Genomic DNA, 16,353 nt, shown 5'->3' with positions numbered 1-16,353 from the left:
AATACTTGTGCTCTGTAGTTCATAAATATGGGTCCCAAACATCAACTTCATCAATGTTTGACAGACAGGCTAACATGTAAAGAGAAATAACACTGGGAAATAGTTGGCTAGCTCCAGTTAGCCAAAACAATGTGGTCGGTGTAGCCTAATTTGTTAACCGCGGAATTAGTAATAGACTAAAGAGTAAGATATATCCTGTATAAACACATTTTTACATCTAAAAAGGTACATATTGTAACATCACATGCCCTTACACAAAATGTATAAGGTATTTTATTAATTTTATTAGTTTTGAACCATTTGGAGAAAAATAAATTTGAGACAGACCTCAAAACTGGTAAACTTAAAATACAGATTCTGTTTGTAACACATGATTTCAGGGGAAAACATTATGTGGTGGTTTAAAGTCCCATTTAAAAAATTAGCTATTCTGCAGAAAATTACATTTAAATCCATGCAACAGCAACTCGAACCCTTTGGTGACCCAAATACAGTTTTGTTGCACACTTGCATAAATTTCATACTTATTCTTCACACTTTCAGATACCGTTCCATCACCTAATGTTTTTCCTGTAGACTGCAGGGTTGTTGCAGGCATCTGACTCGTGTCCACTGTTTTTGCCCGTTCAGTTTCTGCTGTAGATGACTGAGATTTTTTCACAGCTGGCGCAGACGCGACGGATTCCGCACTTTCACTTTTACTTTTTTCCGCAGACTTTGCATTCACATTGCTTCTTTCTTCACTTTGTTTTCTCTGTGGTGCTGTCACAGGAGCTTCAAAATCACAACAAAAAAAAAGTTTATCATGCACTGTCCAAAAATAAAATTTTAAACAAGACTTCATCAACAGCATGTGCATCCAGTCTGGCTTTGTAAACAAGGAACAGAAAAGCTCAGGTTACAACACACGACACACACACCAGACACACAGTGAGGGAATGTTGGGTTTTTTTTCTATACAGGATGCAATTATGCCACAAAATCTTAACAAGGAAAACGGCTGCTGGCTGGTATATTAATGTTTAAAATTCTACATGACTTTCATTAAATTAGTCCTATTCAGTGATTAAAGTGGGCCACGGAAAAAAAAAAAACTGAAAATGTTTGGGCAAGGATCAAAGGCCCAAAGCCCCTGACGGGGGGTTTGGGGGTTTCCCCCCAGAAAAATTTGAAATCTCAGATGCATTCTGGAGCATTTTCAGGTCTATTTACCCACCAAAAAAAAATTATTTTTTTGTTGGGTAAGGTCAATTTTTCCACCCCAGTCTTTTCACACAGCTTGTATTCTGCTACTGATCTTTAATCCAAAAAACATACACTGTGGACAGTAAAGGAAATTACAATTCAAAGTACTCCAAAATAATAATTCTCAGTGTCAATTCAAATGGAAAAATAGGAGTATTTAAGGTACATTATTGCATCAACTTGTTCAACCTTCACTCACTTCTGAGTTTTCCTAGTTTTGGAGCTATTGATAAGCTCTGTTTTCAGATTTTTGGCCACCATAAAATCCTTACAAATGTGTTTTTATGTCAAGATTAATTTCTGTTTACTGCACATTTTGAAGTTAAACTTCTTACATTAGAAAACTTGTAATTAAAATAGTTTTAATTTAAAAATACTTAAAAATCTCTGATGTTCATGTGTAAATTAAAACCATAACTTATCTGTTGTTGAGATAATTTCTTGATTAACATTATACGGAACCTTGGACATTTATTTTTAAATAGGATGAAAAGTAATATAACGTGCATTTTTAAGTCTAGTAGATTATACAATAATTCAGTAAATGTTGAAATGTTTCTGATGTAATACAAGAAATAATTTCTTAAAATATAAAGAAATATGAAACAGCACTGTGGTTCAAATAAAATGTTCACTCAACTCGGCAGTGATTGATTCAATATAGTGCAGCTAAAAGCTAACGTTAACTGATAAACTTCAGCAGAACACTAACATCACGTATTATTTTCAATTACTCACTCACTTCAAACAAATTTTGTCTGTTGTTCAAACTCAATCTTGTGGTTATGACTCGCAGACAGAGTTAAACTCTTGTCTATATGCTAATGGCATTAGCATTTTAGCAGGTGGGAGCTTCACCCGTTAGCTCCACTAGTGGAAAAACACAGCTCATAAGTTTTAATGTCCACAACAACATAAACCATCAGGAGAACCACCGCACAGTAACCAAACTCCCAAACCCAAAACAAAATAACCCTTCTTCTTCTTTGGAGTTATTGGCAGCTTGCAAACCAACACAGCACATTACCTGTTTGGGCATGGAACTGAATGAATGAATTCTGACGTATGTTATCAAAAATAACCGGGAGACGTTCACCACGTGAGTAAAACACAGATTTCTGGAAATCTTTCATCAGTGCTTATTAGATTACTTGATGAGAACATTTGTGTAACACTCAGCCAAATCAATGACACACCTTTTTGATTTGATTCCAGAGCAGCGTCAGTGGGACTTCCTCCTTCCTTCTTTTGAGGGACGTTTGGTGAGGCTTTGACAGGCTTTCCTGATTCTTTGGAAGTTTGAGGGTCCTGAACTTCAGTTGGAACAGAAGCAGTATTTTCTGTGCACTGGAAGTGAAGGGAAAAATGAAGCTCGGGTGGAGAAACATCTAGTCCAGGGGTTGTCAAAGTGTGGGAGAGTGAGCCCCCCCTCAGAGGAAAAAATGAACAGCTGAACCCCCCCCACCGACACACATTTTCAACATCTGTGTTTCTTTTTATGCTTTTACACATCTTAAACACATTGATAAGTATCTGTGTGTCTGTAAGGAACTGCCTATGCATTTACAAATTTTACAGCCTTTGTAAGCATGTTTTTAAAGAACTTTCTATTTTTTCCACACATTTTACACCCTTTTCAAACATTTTAAACATGTTTTTAAAGAACTTTCTATTCTTCTATTTTTACCTTTGTCATATTTTAAACATTGTTTTTTTTTAACATTTAAACATCTTTGTGTTTTTTTTAATGTCTTTGGCATAACTAACACATTTTAACAAAGAATAACGGATGGGTACTGATAAGATTTTATCGATACCTTTATCGATTCCGCTTATCGATCCGATTCCTTATCAATACCTCCTGTGAATTTTCTGTGTACTAAAAGTTTACAGGTTTTCTATGTCAATAACATTTTATTGAGTCTTAAAGTAAATAAATATGAAATTGGTCACTGGATCCTTGATCTCTGGACATAAAAATAAAATCAGTGGTTTTTCTCAAAAGAATATCCTTTCAGACATTAATGGCATGAATCTAACTCCATACCTCTGAGCTGAGCTCTTGCAGCCGCTGCGTTGCAAGTCAACATCAATGTAATTCATAAAGAACACAGGACGTCTCATTTTTGGAGAAAAAAAAATGTTTTACTCTGTTGTAGTTTGCTGTCTGTGTTACAACGTTTGGAAAGAGGTGTCATTTGATTTCAAACGGTGATTCACTTTGAAGTTAATTCCGGTCGGACTCTAACTTGACTTGGCAGAGAGCGGCACAGCGTTTGGAGCTGTATGAACGTAACGGAGGACGACTCTCGTTTCTTGACTAGGTACCAGTAGATTCAGGAGATTCTCACAAATCAACAAGACCAAGCATTCATGAGATCACTCGAAGGCTATGAAATGGGCTTAGTAAAAAAAAGTAGAAAGGGGGTGTTCACAATAATAGTATGTGGCATTCAGTCAGTGAGTTCGTCAATTTGTGGAACAAACAGGTGTGATCAGATGTCCCCCATGTAAGGATGAAGCCAGCACCTGTTGAACATGCTTTTCTCTTGAAAGCCTGAGGAAAATGGGACGTTCAAGACACTGTTCAGAAGAACAGCTCAGTTGATTAAAAAGTGATTGGAGAGAGGAAAACCTATACGCAGGTGCAAAAAATGATAGGCTGTTCATCTACAATGATCTCCAATGCTTTAAAATGGACAAAAAAAAAAAACAGACGCGTGGAAGAAACGTAAAACAACCATCAAAATGGTTAGAAGAATAACCAGAATGGCAAAGGCTCACCCATTGATCAGCTCCAGGATGATCAAAGACCGTCTGGAGTTACCTGTAAGTGCTGTGACAGTTAGAAGACCGCTGTGTGAAGCTAATTTATTTGCAAGAATCCCCACAAAGTCCCTCTGTTAAATAAAAGACATGTGCAGAAGAGGTTACAATTTGCCAAAGAACACACAACTGCCCTAAAGAGAATGGAGGAATATTTTGTGGACTGATGAGAGTAAAATTTTGTTCTTTTTGGGTCCAAGTGCCGCAGACAGTTTGTGAGACGACCCCCAAACTCTGAATTCAAGCCCAGTTCACAGTGAAGACAGTGAAGCATGGTAGTGCAAGCATCATGATATGGGCATGTTTCTCCTACTATGGTGTTGGGCCTATATATCGCATACCAGGTATCATGGATCAGTTTGCATATGTCAAAATACTTGAAGAGGTCATGTTGCCTTATGCTGAAGACATGCCCTTGAAATGGGTGTTTCAACAAGACAATGACCCCAAGCACACTAGTAAACATGCAAAATCTTGGTTCCAGACCAACAAAATTAATGCCTGGCAGATGTGAAGAAATCATGAAAAACTGTGGTTATACAACTAAATACTAGTTTAGTGATTCACAGGATTGCTAAAAAAGCAGTTTGAACATAATAGTTTTGAGTTTGTAGCATCAACAGCAGATGCTACTATTATTGTGAACACCCCCTTTTCTACTTTTTTTTTACTAATAGCCCAATTTCATAGCCTTAAGAGTGTGCATATCATGAATGCTTGGTCTTGTTGGATTTGTGAGAATCTACTGAATCTACTGGTACCTTGTTTCCCATATACCAATAAGAAATATACTCAAAACCTGGATTAATCTTTTTAGTCACATAGCACTATTATTCTGAACACTACTGTATATCCATTTAAATGCACAAAATGTAGTGGTTTAGGCACAAAAAAAAAAACACTCGTCTTACTTTTGTGAAAGCTTCTTTCTTGCTTTGGAAACACTGGCCTACATATAGATAAAAAAAAATGTTACTGGTGTATTAACCTGCATGCTGCCAAAATAGTTATCAGGAACAGACAAACATTCAACCTTCTTGCTGACGGGGATCTGATATCCTTTAATAGTGAGAATCTTGATACGCTTCAGTTTCTGAGCATCTGCTTTCCTGTTGAAATACACATGCGCCTGCAAAGGAGACAAGCAACTCTGAATTAAGAGCAAAACACAGTCTTAACTGCAAGACAAGATTTTTCCCAAAAAGGTATTGAAACTATATGTGGTGGGGGTGACGGGGACACAGTTTGCACTAACCTGGATAAACCTACTGTTGACAAATGATGCTTTTCTGCATGAGACCTTCACAAAGTATGTCTCAGAGATTTTGACCTTAAAATCAGTAAGCTGCTTGGGGTTACTACGCCCAACACACATACAAGATTTTGTGTCAATAAGCCAACTAGGAAAGAGGGTATTGTGCTCAACATTTTTTTTACAAAGTACACCCAAGTGACCTTTACTTTGACCTTGTGACCCCCAAATCAATCAGGTTCCTTGGGTCACTATGTGTACTGCATATACTACGTTTAGTGACGATCACAAAGTGTAAGTGACGGATGCCAGCAGAATACTTTAGAGTTGTTTTACCAAAAAAGAAAAGGGATTAAACAATATAGAACTGACCACTCGTAAACTTGGATGAACATCTTGCTTGGAATGGAAGAACAGAACTGATTTGGTTTTGGCAAAGGGCTGTACAGCTGCAACCAAATCCTCATGAGTGAGGGAAGCAGGAACACACCTTAGCTTCACCAGGGCTGGATGTGAGGATTTAGCAACCTGAACAGAGGAAAAATTATTAGACTGTTTCCTGAACAGACTGCAATTGGTCATCCTTTTCCCCCTTCCTTCTATAATTATTCACTTTGACATCACTTCTACTTCCTTGTGTTGCACATTATTGGACGGAGCTTCAATGAACAAAACGTAAACCCGTGAGAGTACCTTCTTCGAGGAGGAACTCGTCTTACTGTTCCACTTTAGTTTTGTGGATGACTTGGTTGATTTCTTTTTCTTTACTTTAGAAGAGGATCTCTTTCTCTTTGCAGGGAGAGAAGAAGAGGACGAGGACAAGACCGTCATTTTGATTAGCTCTGACATCAAGGCAGGAGTCATCGTTTCAACCACAGCATCTACGTCAGGCTGCTGAGCAAGGGCCTTGAGAGCTAAAGAGAAAGTACAAGATGGGTCAAACCTCAGTCCTGGTTCATTCACACTTGCCTCAAAATTACATTTGAGCATCAACTTTGAAATGATTTTCATCAAACCTGGTGTCAGCAGTTTTTTAGCCAGTTTCTCTGCCGTGCTCATTTTTTTCTGTTTACTGGGCGAGGTCCCTTTGGAAAGTCGTTTGTCATGTTTGCTCATTTGTGGAGATTGTTTTTGGGACTCTCTTTCTTGTGGTGCTTCCTCTGCAGAGATTGCTTCTTGTGGCTCTTCTTTAGTGGAGAACGCCGCTTAGGACTTCCCCTTTTCAAAGACTCAAGTTCATGGCCGTTCGTTTGTAGAGATTGGCTTCCACTGCTCCTACTCTCTGTGTTTGTAGTTTCAGGTGACAATCTCTTGTAAACCTTTCTCTTTAGGTACAGTTTATCCATTCTCCTTTGTGGGGACTGCCTTTCGTGGCTCCACCTTTGTGGAGATGGTCTCTCCTGACTGCTGTCATGACTAGCCGTTCGCCGAGATATCTTCTCATGGCTCCCCATTTGTGAAGATGGTCTCTCCTGACTGCTGTCATGGCTAACTGTTCCCCAAAATGTCCTCTCATGGCTCCACCTTTGTGGAGATGGTCTCTCCTGACTGCTGTCATGGCTAGCCGTTCTCCGAGATGTCCTCTCGTGGCGCCACCTTTTTGGAGGTGGTTTCTCCTGACTGCTATCATGGCTAGCTGTTCGCCGAGATGTTCTCTCGTGGCTCCATCTTTGTGGAGACCTTCTTTGTGAGGAGCAAATTTTGTAGTCAAGTCCTGCTTTGCTCCTGTATTTAGGTGACCATCTCTTGTAACTGTTCTCAGCACCGCTCTTGTGTCTCTTGTTACCATTTCTCTCATGAGTTATTGAATTTGGAGATCGACTCGTGTGGTTCCTTGTCGGATATCCGCTTGTGCAGCGACTCCTTGTGGGCGATCGACTCGTGCTACTCCTACTTGTAGATCTGCTCGGGCGTCTCCCCCTTGCCGGCGACCTGCCCCGGCGTCTCCCCCTTGCCGGCGACCTGCCCCGGCATCTCCCCCTTGCCGGCGACCTGCCCCGGCGTCTCCCCCTTGCCAGCGACCTGCCCCGGCGTCTCCCCCTTGCCGGCGACCTGCTCTGGCGTCTCCCCGTCGTCGGAGAGCTACTCGGAGAGCTACTGGCACAGCTCCTCCTCCTCGTCGGAGAGCTACTGGCACAGCTCCTCCTCCTCGGAGAGCTATCTGTGCGTCTCCTTTTCTGATATAGTCTCTCCTGACTGCTTGTACTTGAGAGACAGGAAGAAAGAATCTTGAAGTGGAGAGCGGGACTGAGTCTTAGACCTGTTCCAAATTATAATGAGAACAATAATTACTCATCCTGATCGTACCAAAATTGACAGCAGGCATCTTCATGTTCAAGTACTGAATAAGCCTAGAAACAGTAAAGCTTGATTTGCGAAAATAACAGATATTGAGATAAGCAACAAAGTTCACAATGTGGCCTGGTGGACAATCTGCTATGAAACCAGATGGAAGCAGTTATGATGACTGACAAGGCAACATCAAAGTTTTCCTCCCATGAATGCTTTAAAATACTACATGGATTATTATATTTCCTGAAAGATTTAGGTTCATTTCGTGTCAAAAATGACAGACCATGAACTATAACTGGTGCTACTCCTTGACTGAGACCGACTATTAGATTTCCGACTAGTGGATTGCTCCTCCATATGACGAGGAACATGGATGTTTTCAGGACTAGGTGAGCGGGATGAATATAAGATCTCCGTGTGGCTTTCTGACCAGGTTGCAGGGAAACCAGAGGGGAGACAATGCATGAAAGGCTTGGCCTCTTTAGATACAAACACTGGAGAGAGCAAGAGATGAAAAATGAAATCGATGAGTGATAACTAAAGACATTTACACAATACCTGTGAAATACCAGTTCATAAATGATAATGAAAACACTTAGGATTTTACCTGGACACCTGCACATTGTCACCAATCAAATCTGGGTATCTGGGAAAACAAGTCTATTTATTAAAGGCCACATAGCTGTTTGGTGACAACTAAATACATTACAAAATATGCAAACCTTAGCCATTTCTTCCCCAATGTTGTGGCACATGATCAGGATTAGTCAAGATGAAGTAAGGACAGCTATGAAGAGGATGAAGACTGGAAAAGTAGATGGTCCAAATGACATCAGTGGAGAAATGGAAATGTATTAGGGTAAAGGGGAGTGGAGGTTTTGGCCAAACTGTTTAAAAAGTATGACAGTAGTGAGATGTGGAGTAGGAATGACAGATGCATTCATGGTTTATGTGGAATGCATAAAGGATGGGTTCTGACCCATTCCTTGTTTGCGATGGTGATAGACAAGCTGAAGGACGCAGTCAGACAAGTGTCTCCAAGGACTATGTTTGCCGATGACAATGTTATCTGTACTGGTAGTGGAACTAGCTAAGACTAGGCTGGAGAGGTTGAGACACTCTGGAGAGAAGGGGGAATGAAAATCAGTCGGAACAAGTCAGATGTGAATGATTGAGTACAGTGAGGTTATACGGAGTAGAGGTGGTGAAGGTAAATGAGTTTAAATACTTGGGGTCAACTGTTCAAAGTAACGAACAGGGAAAGAAATGTCATTAAGGGTCAGGATTATAATATTTTTTAAAAACTGACTGTTTAAGGAGTTTGCAGTTCTGAAGGTGAAGACCAGTGTCCCTTGTGGGAGAGCCAATCCTGCAATTAAAAAAAATAATAAAAAAAAATGCATGAATTACTGTATCAGTTTCTATTTCACTAATACAGTTTAACAGTTGTCAAACTATGTGTTGAACCAGAAGTTCTTAAACTCGGCCATATCTTAAGCATCACCCTCTCCCTGCTCAACTCCAAACTGGCTTGATTAACAATGTTTGTGTTTACCTGTTCTAGAACACAAGACATTACTTGTGGTAGACTACAGCAGCAGTCCTTCAGGTCAGAATCTAAGGAGATCCTGTCTAGTCAAAGACTGAACGTAGGATGAAGATACGATGTGTCTCACATGTCAGCAATAGCTACCCATACCAAAAATCAACATTCTTCCAACCGCCATAAACGAGTAACCTTGCAATACCATTAACAGTTAAAAGAAATAAACACAAACTCACCTTAAACTGAGTACATTCTGTGTTGCACAGGGAACAGGTGTGTGGAAAGAGGTTTGGTACAGCCCCTGCACAGTCGGACATCATGGCCGGAGGTGGCAAATCTTTGGTGGTAGAAACCCTTTCTGGGAACTGACTGTGAGAAGGTTGCAGCGCTGCAGAAGCATTCTGTTTCGTTTGGACTGTCTGTTGTAGCACATTATTAACAGCTAGTATCCAAGGGATAAACCCTGCACGTGGCATGCCTCCTGACACACCACAGTATCAGGGATATGAGAATCCGGAGAGGTAGGGTTCTTGGTAAAGAACTCGTGGGGCAATTTGGTTTCTTGTGCTGAATCTCACCCTTCTCCTGTCTACAATCGGTTGAATCTCGTCCTTGAATTGTACGCTGATCTTGCATACCTTTGCCGTTATTACTTTCGAAGCCCATCGTGCCAGATTGGCTGAGCAAATCGGTGCAGATTGGGTTTCAATGTTGGTTGGTGGTCAGCCTGCAGTTCTCTCAAAACAATGCATTTTGGAGATTCAGGCGTGGCAATTGTACCTGTTGTGTCCTTTCTTAGGAAAACCACTGGAGTTGATCAATTGGAATGTCGGCTGAATTTCTGTTTGGGAGGGCTTCTTTAGGCCCTGGGTTGTGGAGCTCTCAAAACTCAATAGTGAACTGTAAGCAGAACTCATATGGTAACAGAACTTGCCTGATCTTGGTAAGATTCAAATGACTGGACTTTACTGCTGATGTATCATCTGGTAGTAGCCGTTGCTAGGATTATTACCAGAGTAAGTATTTGGAACCAGAATATTGCTTCCTCCACTTGCAGCTTCAATTCCCCAAATCCGCTAGTGTGCAACTGGTCAACAGCAGATGACACTCCATTCTGCTGCATCCTTGATCCTGTAGAACTACTTAAACCTTCAAATGTGGTTGTACCTCTACTGGTAAAATATTCAGTGTCGCTTTTGACTGAACAGATGCAGCACGCTTTGGTCTTCTGAAGGCGGATTTGATGCAAGATGATTGGCAGGTTTGTGTGGGTGAGCAGCTCTTGGGGATAGGAAGATGAGGTGTTCCAAATCTTCTTCATCAAGTCCAAAATGTGAAAGAATGTTGGCATCTGGTGTAAGGCTACGTTGTTTTGATTGGGCTGAGGAGGGGTATCAGGTTGGTCTGAAACTGGATTTTCAGAATCTCCCAACCCTGGAATGCCAGTCATATCCCTTCCTTTTTTACTGGAGGAATTAGCACTACTTTCACAGTTAGAGAAAATGATATAAAATGTTTGATGAATTATCAGCAGTGAACGTCTTGTAGTCAGACAAACCAGTCCAAGCTTACAACTACCATTGTCCGTGTCTGGCTGTCCAATGGTTTGCTCCACAGAAGCAGAGATGGAAGCCATAGGGTATGACATTTTATCTATGCCTGAGGAGATCAACTCCTCATGTTGAATGCTGGTTAAACTAATATCCTTACTTCCCACCTGTGGACTCTCATCTTCTATAGCTGATGTGTCTGTTCCCTTGTCAACTGTGGAACTGGTCTCACCAGATGTGGTCACCAAATGATTCACTAAAGAATGGAACAGTCCTCCAGTGGTGGACAGCCCAGAAGAAGCTCCAGTGGAGTTGAGGCAAGTCTGAGAGCCAAGGTGAAGAGACGCCGCTTGAGGGATCTCTTCTGCCTGTAACCTCGTGAATCCATCCTGCCCCTCAGTTGGCTTTTTATTCCTGGAGGTACAGGGGTGATACAGCGGTTGAGCCATGGTCCTCACAATGTTTAAAAAGCTGAAGACCTCAAAAGGATCCAGCGGTAAAGGAAGGAGGTCGGTATGGGGAATTAATGTCGACGGCGTTGATGCACAGAGTGCGATTTCTGTGTTTGAAGAGGCAGCTACAAGGAAGCGATCAGTTAGCCAATCAGAAGTGATTAGTTAGTTGTGTCCTTTATGTTATGGTAAATTGAATGGAATGACATCCTGAAAAGTGTTAGTGTCCTCTTCAAGACGTCCACCACTGTCCCTCCTGTGAGATAGACACATTTATTCAGCTTATATTAACTCCTGGTCTTCACTGTTAAAGCAAAAAAAGATGAAAAAAAATTAATAAACCCAATACTTAAAAATACACACTATGAACTGAATTTTTCACATTTGTTTCTTTCAACATTGGTAAATGGTACAACCTGAAAAAAATAAACAGCAGTGACATTCACATTTGACTTACGATTTCATTGCAGACGATATGTTCAAAATATATTTCATGTTAAGTTTCAACAAAAGCTGGAAGCATTTGCACTGTTTTGTTTGAAAAAGTGGTATTTGGTGAAGTTTGTTTTTTTTTTTAAACAGCAAAAATACTTTTCTCCAACCTCGCCAAACTTTTGCAACAAAATATCATGACATCAGAACTTAAAAAAAAAAAAAAAAAAAAAAAAAAAAAAAAAACACTGCTGGAAGGTGCCAAGTATATTTACAAAGTACAAATGTTATTATTTATTCCAGGATTTCCGTTTTTCTACTCCAACACATCTCAGAGGCAATATTAACAATGCAAAATTTAATGAATAAATATACTTTATCAAGAAGGTTTTAACGGGTCAGAGTAAATTCACAAATTAAATACCTCCACATTTACTAGCTGTCAAATAAACGAAAACATTAACGCATTAATAGACACGAGGTCAAAAATACTTTTTCTTAAATTGTTGAGTAGCACAAGTTACTTTTGGTACTTTATTGCCAGGATTTCTGACCTTCTACTTCAGTAATATTTTGAATGCAAGACTTTTTTTTCTAACCGTGTTTTTTTTTTTGTTTATTTTTACACCGAGAACTTTCTGGAGTATTTTGTAGTACAGTTAAGTCAGGCCTGTTAGCATTGATGCTAACTTAATACCGTTACATTTCATCATAACCTCTAAACATGAAACGAGAGAACATGAAGCCTGCTGACGCGTAAAAATTTGTCACTTACCCTTTTTCTTGGGGGGGGGGGGGGGGGGGAATAATTAGGTGAAAAAGAGGAAACATTTGTTTGGACAAACTTCTTGCAGCATGATCCCCTAAATACGTCAGTCAAATTAATGGTTGTAACAAAACTATATCCGGCTTACCTTTGCAGTTTTCACAATAAAAGCGCGATCTTAGCTTCAGGGATTTTCTTTCTGGTAATGCCGTTAACCGTTTGCCGCTGGTGTGGTAGATGCAGAAGTACATTTCAAGAATACCAACATTTTCCAGTGTATCAATCTGAAATAATGTTTTGCAGGATAGTGAGAGAAGATACATGTTAATATTAGCTGACATTTTGACTCTTATTTAGAAAAATGAAGGATAAATTATTCATTTGTGGATCCCTACAACATAAATCCAGAGGTTTAGATGTTCATCATACTGTTGGGTTATATACATATATAAAAAACAAGGTTTTCTTGTGGTGTCCCCCAAAGTTCTATCCTGGACCTCATTTTGTTCTCCTGACACATGCAACCACCTGGATGCATCTTGAAGGCTTTTAAAAGTACTAGGTAGTAGTACTCATGACCACGAAGACAGTAAGGGGCCACAACAATCTGACCTTGGCCTTCACTTAAATGATTAACCTCCGGCTAACCTTGCCAGGAAACCACCTCAATGTGTTACACATTTTTGCCAAATCAGGCTGAAAATCAAATTCCTTGACCTTTGCCAAATTAATTCTGGGAAATTAGCACACCAGACATGGCAGGTAGACATGACATTTGGCAAATTTATCCTTTCCGGGCATTTCGGGAACCTACCTCCATGTTTGTGCCAAGAGTGCTGATACTTTATCAACACTCTTGGCACAAACACGGATACTTTATCAGCACTCTTACACGTCTGGGTCGACCTGCCCGAGTAGTCAGGCCTGGGATGGACGAGAGGAAGTGATTTCACTTTGGGTGGGATCAGACGCGTAAGTACACAGAAAGGAATTGAGACATTTTGTTGTTTCTGGTTTATCATGAAAATATTACAACAAAACTGCAATGTTTTAAGATTTTATTTCTGCAGAAACAAAACAATAAAAACTCTAAATCACAATGGGATGACAAGCAGAAAACGAAAATACAGTGATTGTTACATTTACAACAGCATTTATTTACTTGCTAACAACATGAACTCAAGATATTTCCAAACAAAGTTGACCGGAGAAAATGTGAAATATCTCCAGGGTTCAGGTTGCCTGCAGTGGAACAGGAGTTAAAATGAAATAAGAACTGCATTTTATTTATTTATTTTTAATTTGATGATGACTGGTTGTATAGTCATCCTTCTACAGACACAACAAACTGAAAGGAACAGACAGACAACTTGACTTTGTTTTCTCTATGATTTTTATACTTTTCTAATGATGCGGTCATCCAGTTAAACTGCGGGAAAGTGAACACGAGCTGATTCTCAATCAGAGCTCTAAGGTTTGGGTGCAGTCTGCTGAAGGTTCTGGTAGTGTTTCTGCAAAGAGATGAGAACACAGTCACGATGTGTGTGTCGAGTTGTGCATGCACACACGGGCTGAGCATGTGTGTGTCAGTACCTGGAGGTTGCTGTGGTGCGTCTGGCTGCTGCAGTGACTTTGTATGGCCGCGCTCTCGTTCATGCAGAAAACAGAGCAGACTTTGCAGAAAAGCCCTAATGTAGGAACAAGGAACTCCTCGCCTGGAGAGGAAGCCACAATGTGAAACTGAAGCCAACGAACATGTCAAAATAAAACAACGTTGTTTTCTCACCCAGTGGGTTGTCGGGTTGGTAAGGTGGCAGTTTAAATTCACAAGGGGACCGGGAACGAGGTCGCTTGGCTGCAGGTTCAAACTCCTCCTCCTGTTTACACACAGCTACAGGAAGACGAAAAGGTGAGAGAACCGATAACGAAGCAAAGCTCAAACTGTTTGTGATTATTCTACAAAGTGAAGTTTTGCACTGCACACAGAAGTGGGACTACAATTCCCTCCATTATCCACATTATGGTGTTCATCTCTTCAGGTTTTGGTACCTTCCACAACCGTGTCTGCTTCTCCTTCCTCCTCCAGTAGCTTCTGGTTCTCTGGCTCCGGCTTGGCACAGGAGGCATCAGGTCGACCTCCGTCTTCCACCTCAGCATTTAGCTCCTGGCGGTCTGCCTGGACATCACTCAGAAGCACCGACAGATGTGTCGTTGAAGAAGACGAGGCGCTGAGGTCCTCTCGTCTCACTTCTTCAACCACTGGTCCAGTCTCCTGGAGATCTGACTCCAATGAAGACGAAGCATCGAGTAAAGATGGAGGCGACACGTCTGTGATATCTGGTGTGTTTTCTTCTCGTTCTCGCTCACGTTTTTCTTTCTGTAGATTTTCGGACTGCGGAAAAACAAAACGATACAGTTGATGAAACAAGATGGTTTTGGCTCGTTTATCAGAGTTACTTAAACCTGGTTTAACCTAGATCGGCTTCATGAAACATATCAAGCCTGGCTTTGGCCTTTAGAAATTGTACTTTTGTGAAATAGCCACCGGATGGAGCACTCTGACCAAAACATACAAAAATCTTGTTAGAAGCAAAAGTAAACATGTTAGTCATGTTTTTTAAATTTCTTCTCTTTGTATACATGCTGTGTTTTTTACCAGGAGTTAATCTGCTCCTCTTCTTGACTCGACCTCTTGGTGCGACTGGCTCCTCTTCTTCAGCCGCCTCCTCCACTGTCACAGGACTCAAACGCTCCTCTGAAACAATCAAAAACCCGCCTTATGAGCAAATAAATATACTTCCTTTTGACATCACAAAGACTACACGAGCATACTTTGGTCTCAGTCACTAAACGGATTCTGCAAAGTCTAATTCACCAAATTGAATCATGAGTCAAACATCTACACACCAAGTTCAAATATTCTCAAATACCTTCATTAACCATTCTGGTTTGTCCATCCTCCTCTTCTCCGTCCAGGTTCTGGTTCTTGGCCTCCTCAAGCTGCAGCTCCTGCTCAGTCAATGGAGCATTGTGGTCAGGTTGGCTTCCTTCTTCTTCCTCTATTATTTTCTCAGTATCTGCCTGGATGTGACCACATACCATTGATGGACATCTGTCCAATGAGGAGACATCATGGTCGCTTTGGCTTCCTTCTCCCAACAATTCCTCAGTTTTCTGGGTTTCTGGCTGGGTGTCACTCAAATCCACAGAAGCATTTCCTTCCAATGACAACGGGGCCTCCACATCTGCTTGGTTTCCTCTGACCACCTTTGTATCAGTTTTCTGGATCTCTTGCTGGGTGTCACTCAGCAACAATGGGTCCTTGTCCAGTGAGGATTCAGTACTGGTTGAAGTAGGAGCTGGTCCATCAGAACCAGGTGGTTCTGTTTCTTCCATATCTCTCTCATCTTGTGTGCTCACTTTTTTCTTCTTGGTGGATTTTTTTACTGTGATCCCCCCAAAACACACAATGTTTATGTAAATAAACAACTGCATCATCAGCAAATATTTATGGTTTTTAAGTCTTTTATTAATTATGATACCAGGAGTCGGTCTGGTTCTCTTCTTGGTTCTTCCTTTTACTCTGGTCGTCACTTCTTCCTGATCTGGTGCCACTTCCTCTGCAAAGTTCACACTCATCATCTAAAACAAGACAAAAGAAACCAGATAACAGTTTCCAGACTGACCCCGCCCCCCCCCCCCCCCCCCCCAAAAAAAACCCCCACAACATGAAACTGGTGCTCGTAATTGTCCAACATTTCACCAACTTTAACGAAGTACTTTCATGTAAATTTGTAGGATTTTATTCTCTTGTAGGCACAAAAGACACAATATGATACATAAACACAGAAACACACCCGTGTCGTCATCCTCATGTTTGTGTTTTCCAGCTTCCTTTTCTGCCTCAGTTGTTACTTCATCTGAAGTTATGGATATCTTAATGTGGAAAAAAAAAAAAAAGGAAAATTAAAAAGGGGTCATGAATGAGAAGC

At 40.7% G+C, this 16,353-nt stretch overlaps 1 protein-coding gene across 1 annotated transcript in view; it reads right to left on the bottom strand.

Annotated features, from left to right (window-relative positions):
- The window catches only part of LOC117505439, a 68,540-nt gene that overhangs the window by 17,697 nt on the left and 34,490 nt on the right, over positions 1-16,353 (bottom strand). Inside the window, 16 exon segments of the mRNA XM_034165082.1 lie at positions 559-774; positions 2,442-2,592; positions 5,060-5,200; positions 5,696-5,851; positions 6,017-6,214; positions 7,218-7,528; positions 7,921-8,109; positions 8,595-8,735; positions 10,872-11,288; positions 12,510-12,645; positions 13,955-14,076; positions 14,148-14,252; positions 14,411-14,753; positions 15,046-15,116; positions 15,292-15,807; positions 15,904-16,003. Of these exon segments, the coding sequence (XP_034020973.1) occupies positions 559-774; positions 2,442-2,592; positions 5,060-5,200; positions 5,696-5,851; positions 6,017-6,214; positions 7,218-7,528; positions 7,921-8,109; positions 8,595-8,735; positions 10,872-11,288; positions 12,510-12,645; positions 13,955-14,076; positions 14,148-14,252; positions 14,411-14,753; positions 15,046-15,116; positions 15,292-15,807; positions 15,904-16,003 (3,313 nt within the window).

This window comes from Thalassophryne amazonica, chromosome 23, assembly GCF_902500255.1.
Source record: "Thalassophryne amazonica chromosome 23, fThaAma1.1, whole genome shotgun sequence".
NCBI classification, from domain to species: domain Eukaryota; kingdom Metazoa; phylum Chordata; class Actinopteri; order Batrachoidiformes; family Batrachoididae; genus Thalassophryne; species Thalassophryne amazonica.
The sequence above is the reverse complement of the archived record's forward strand: the minus strand, read 5'-3'. Positions and strand labels throughout refer to the sequence as shown.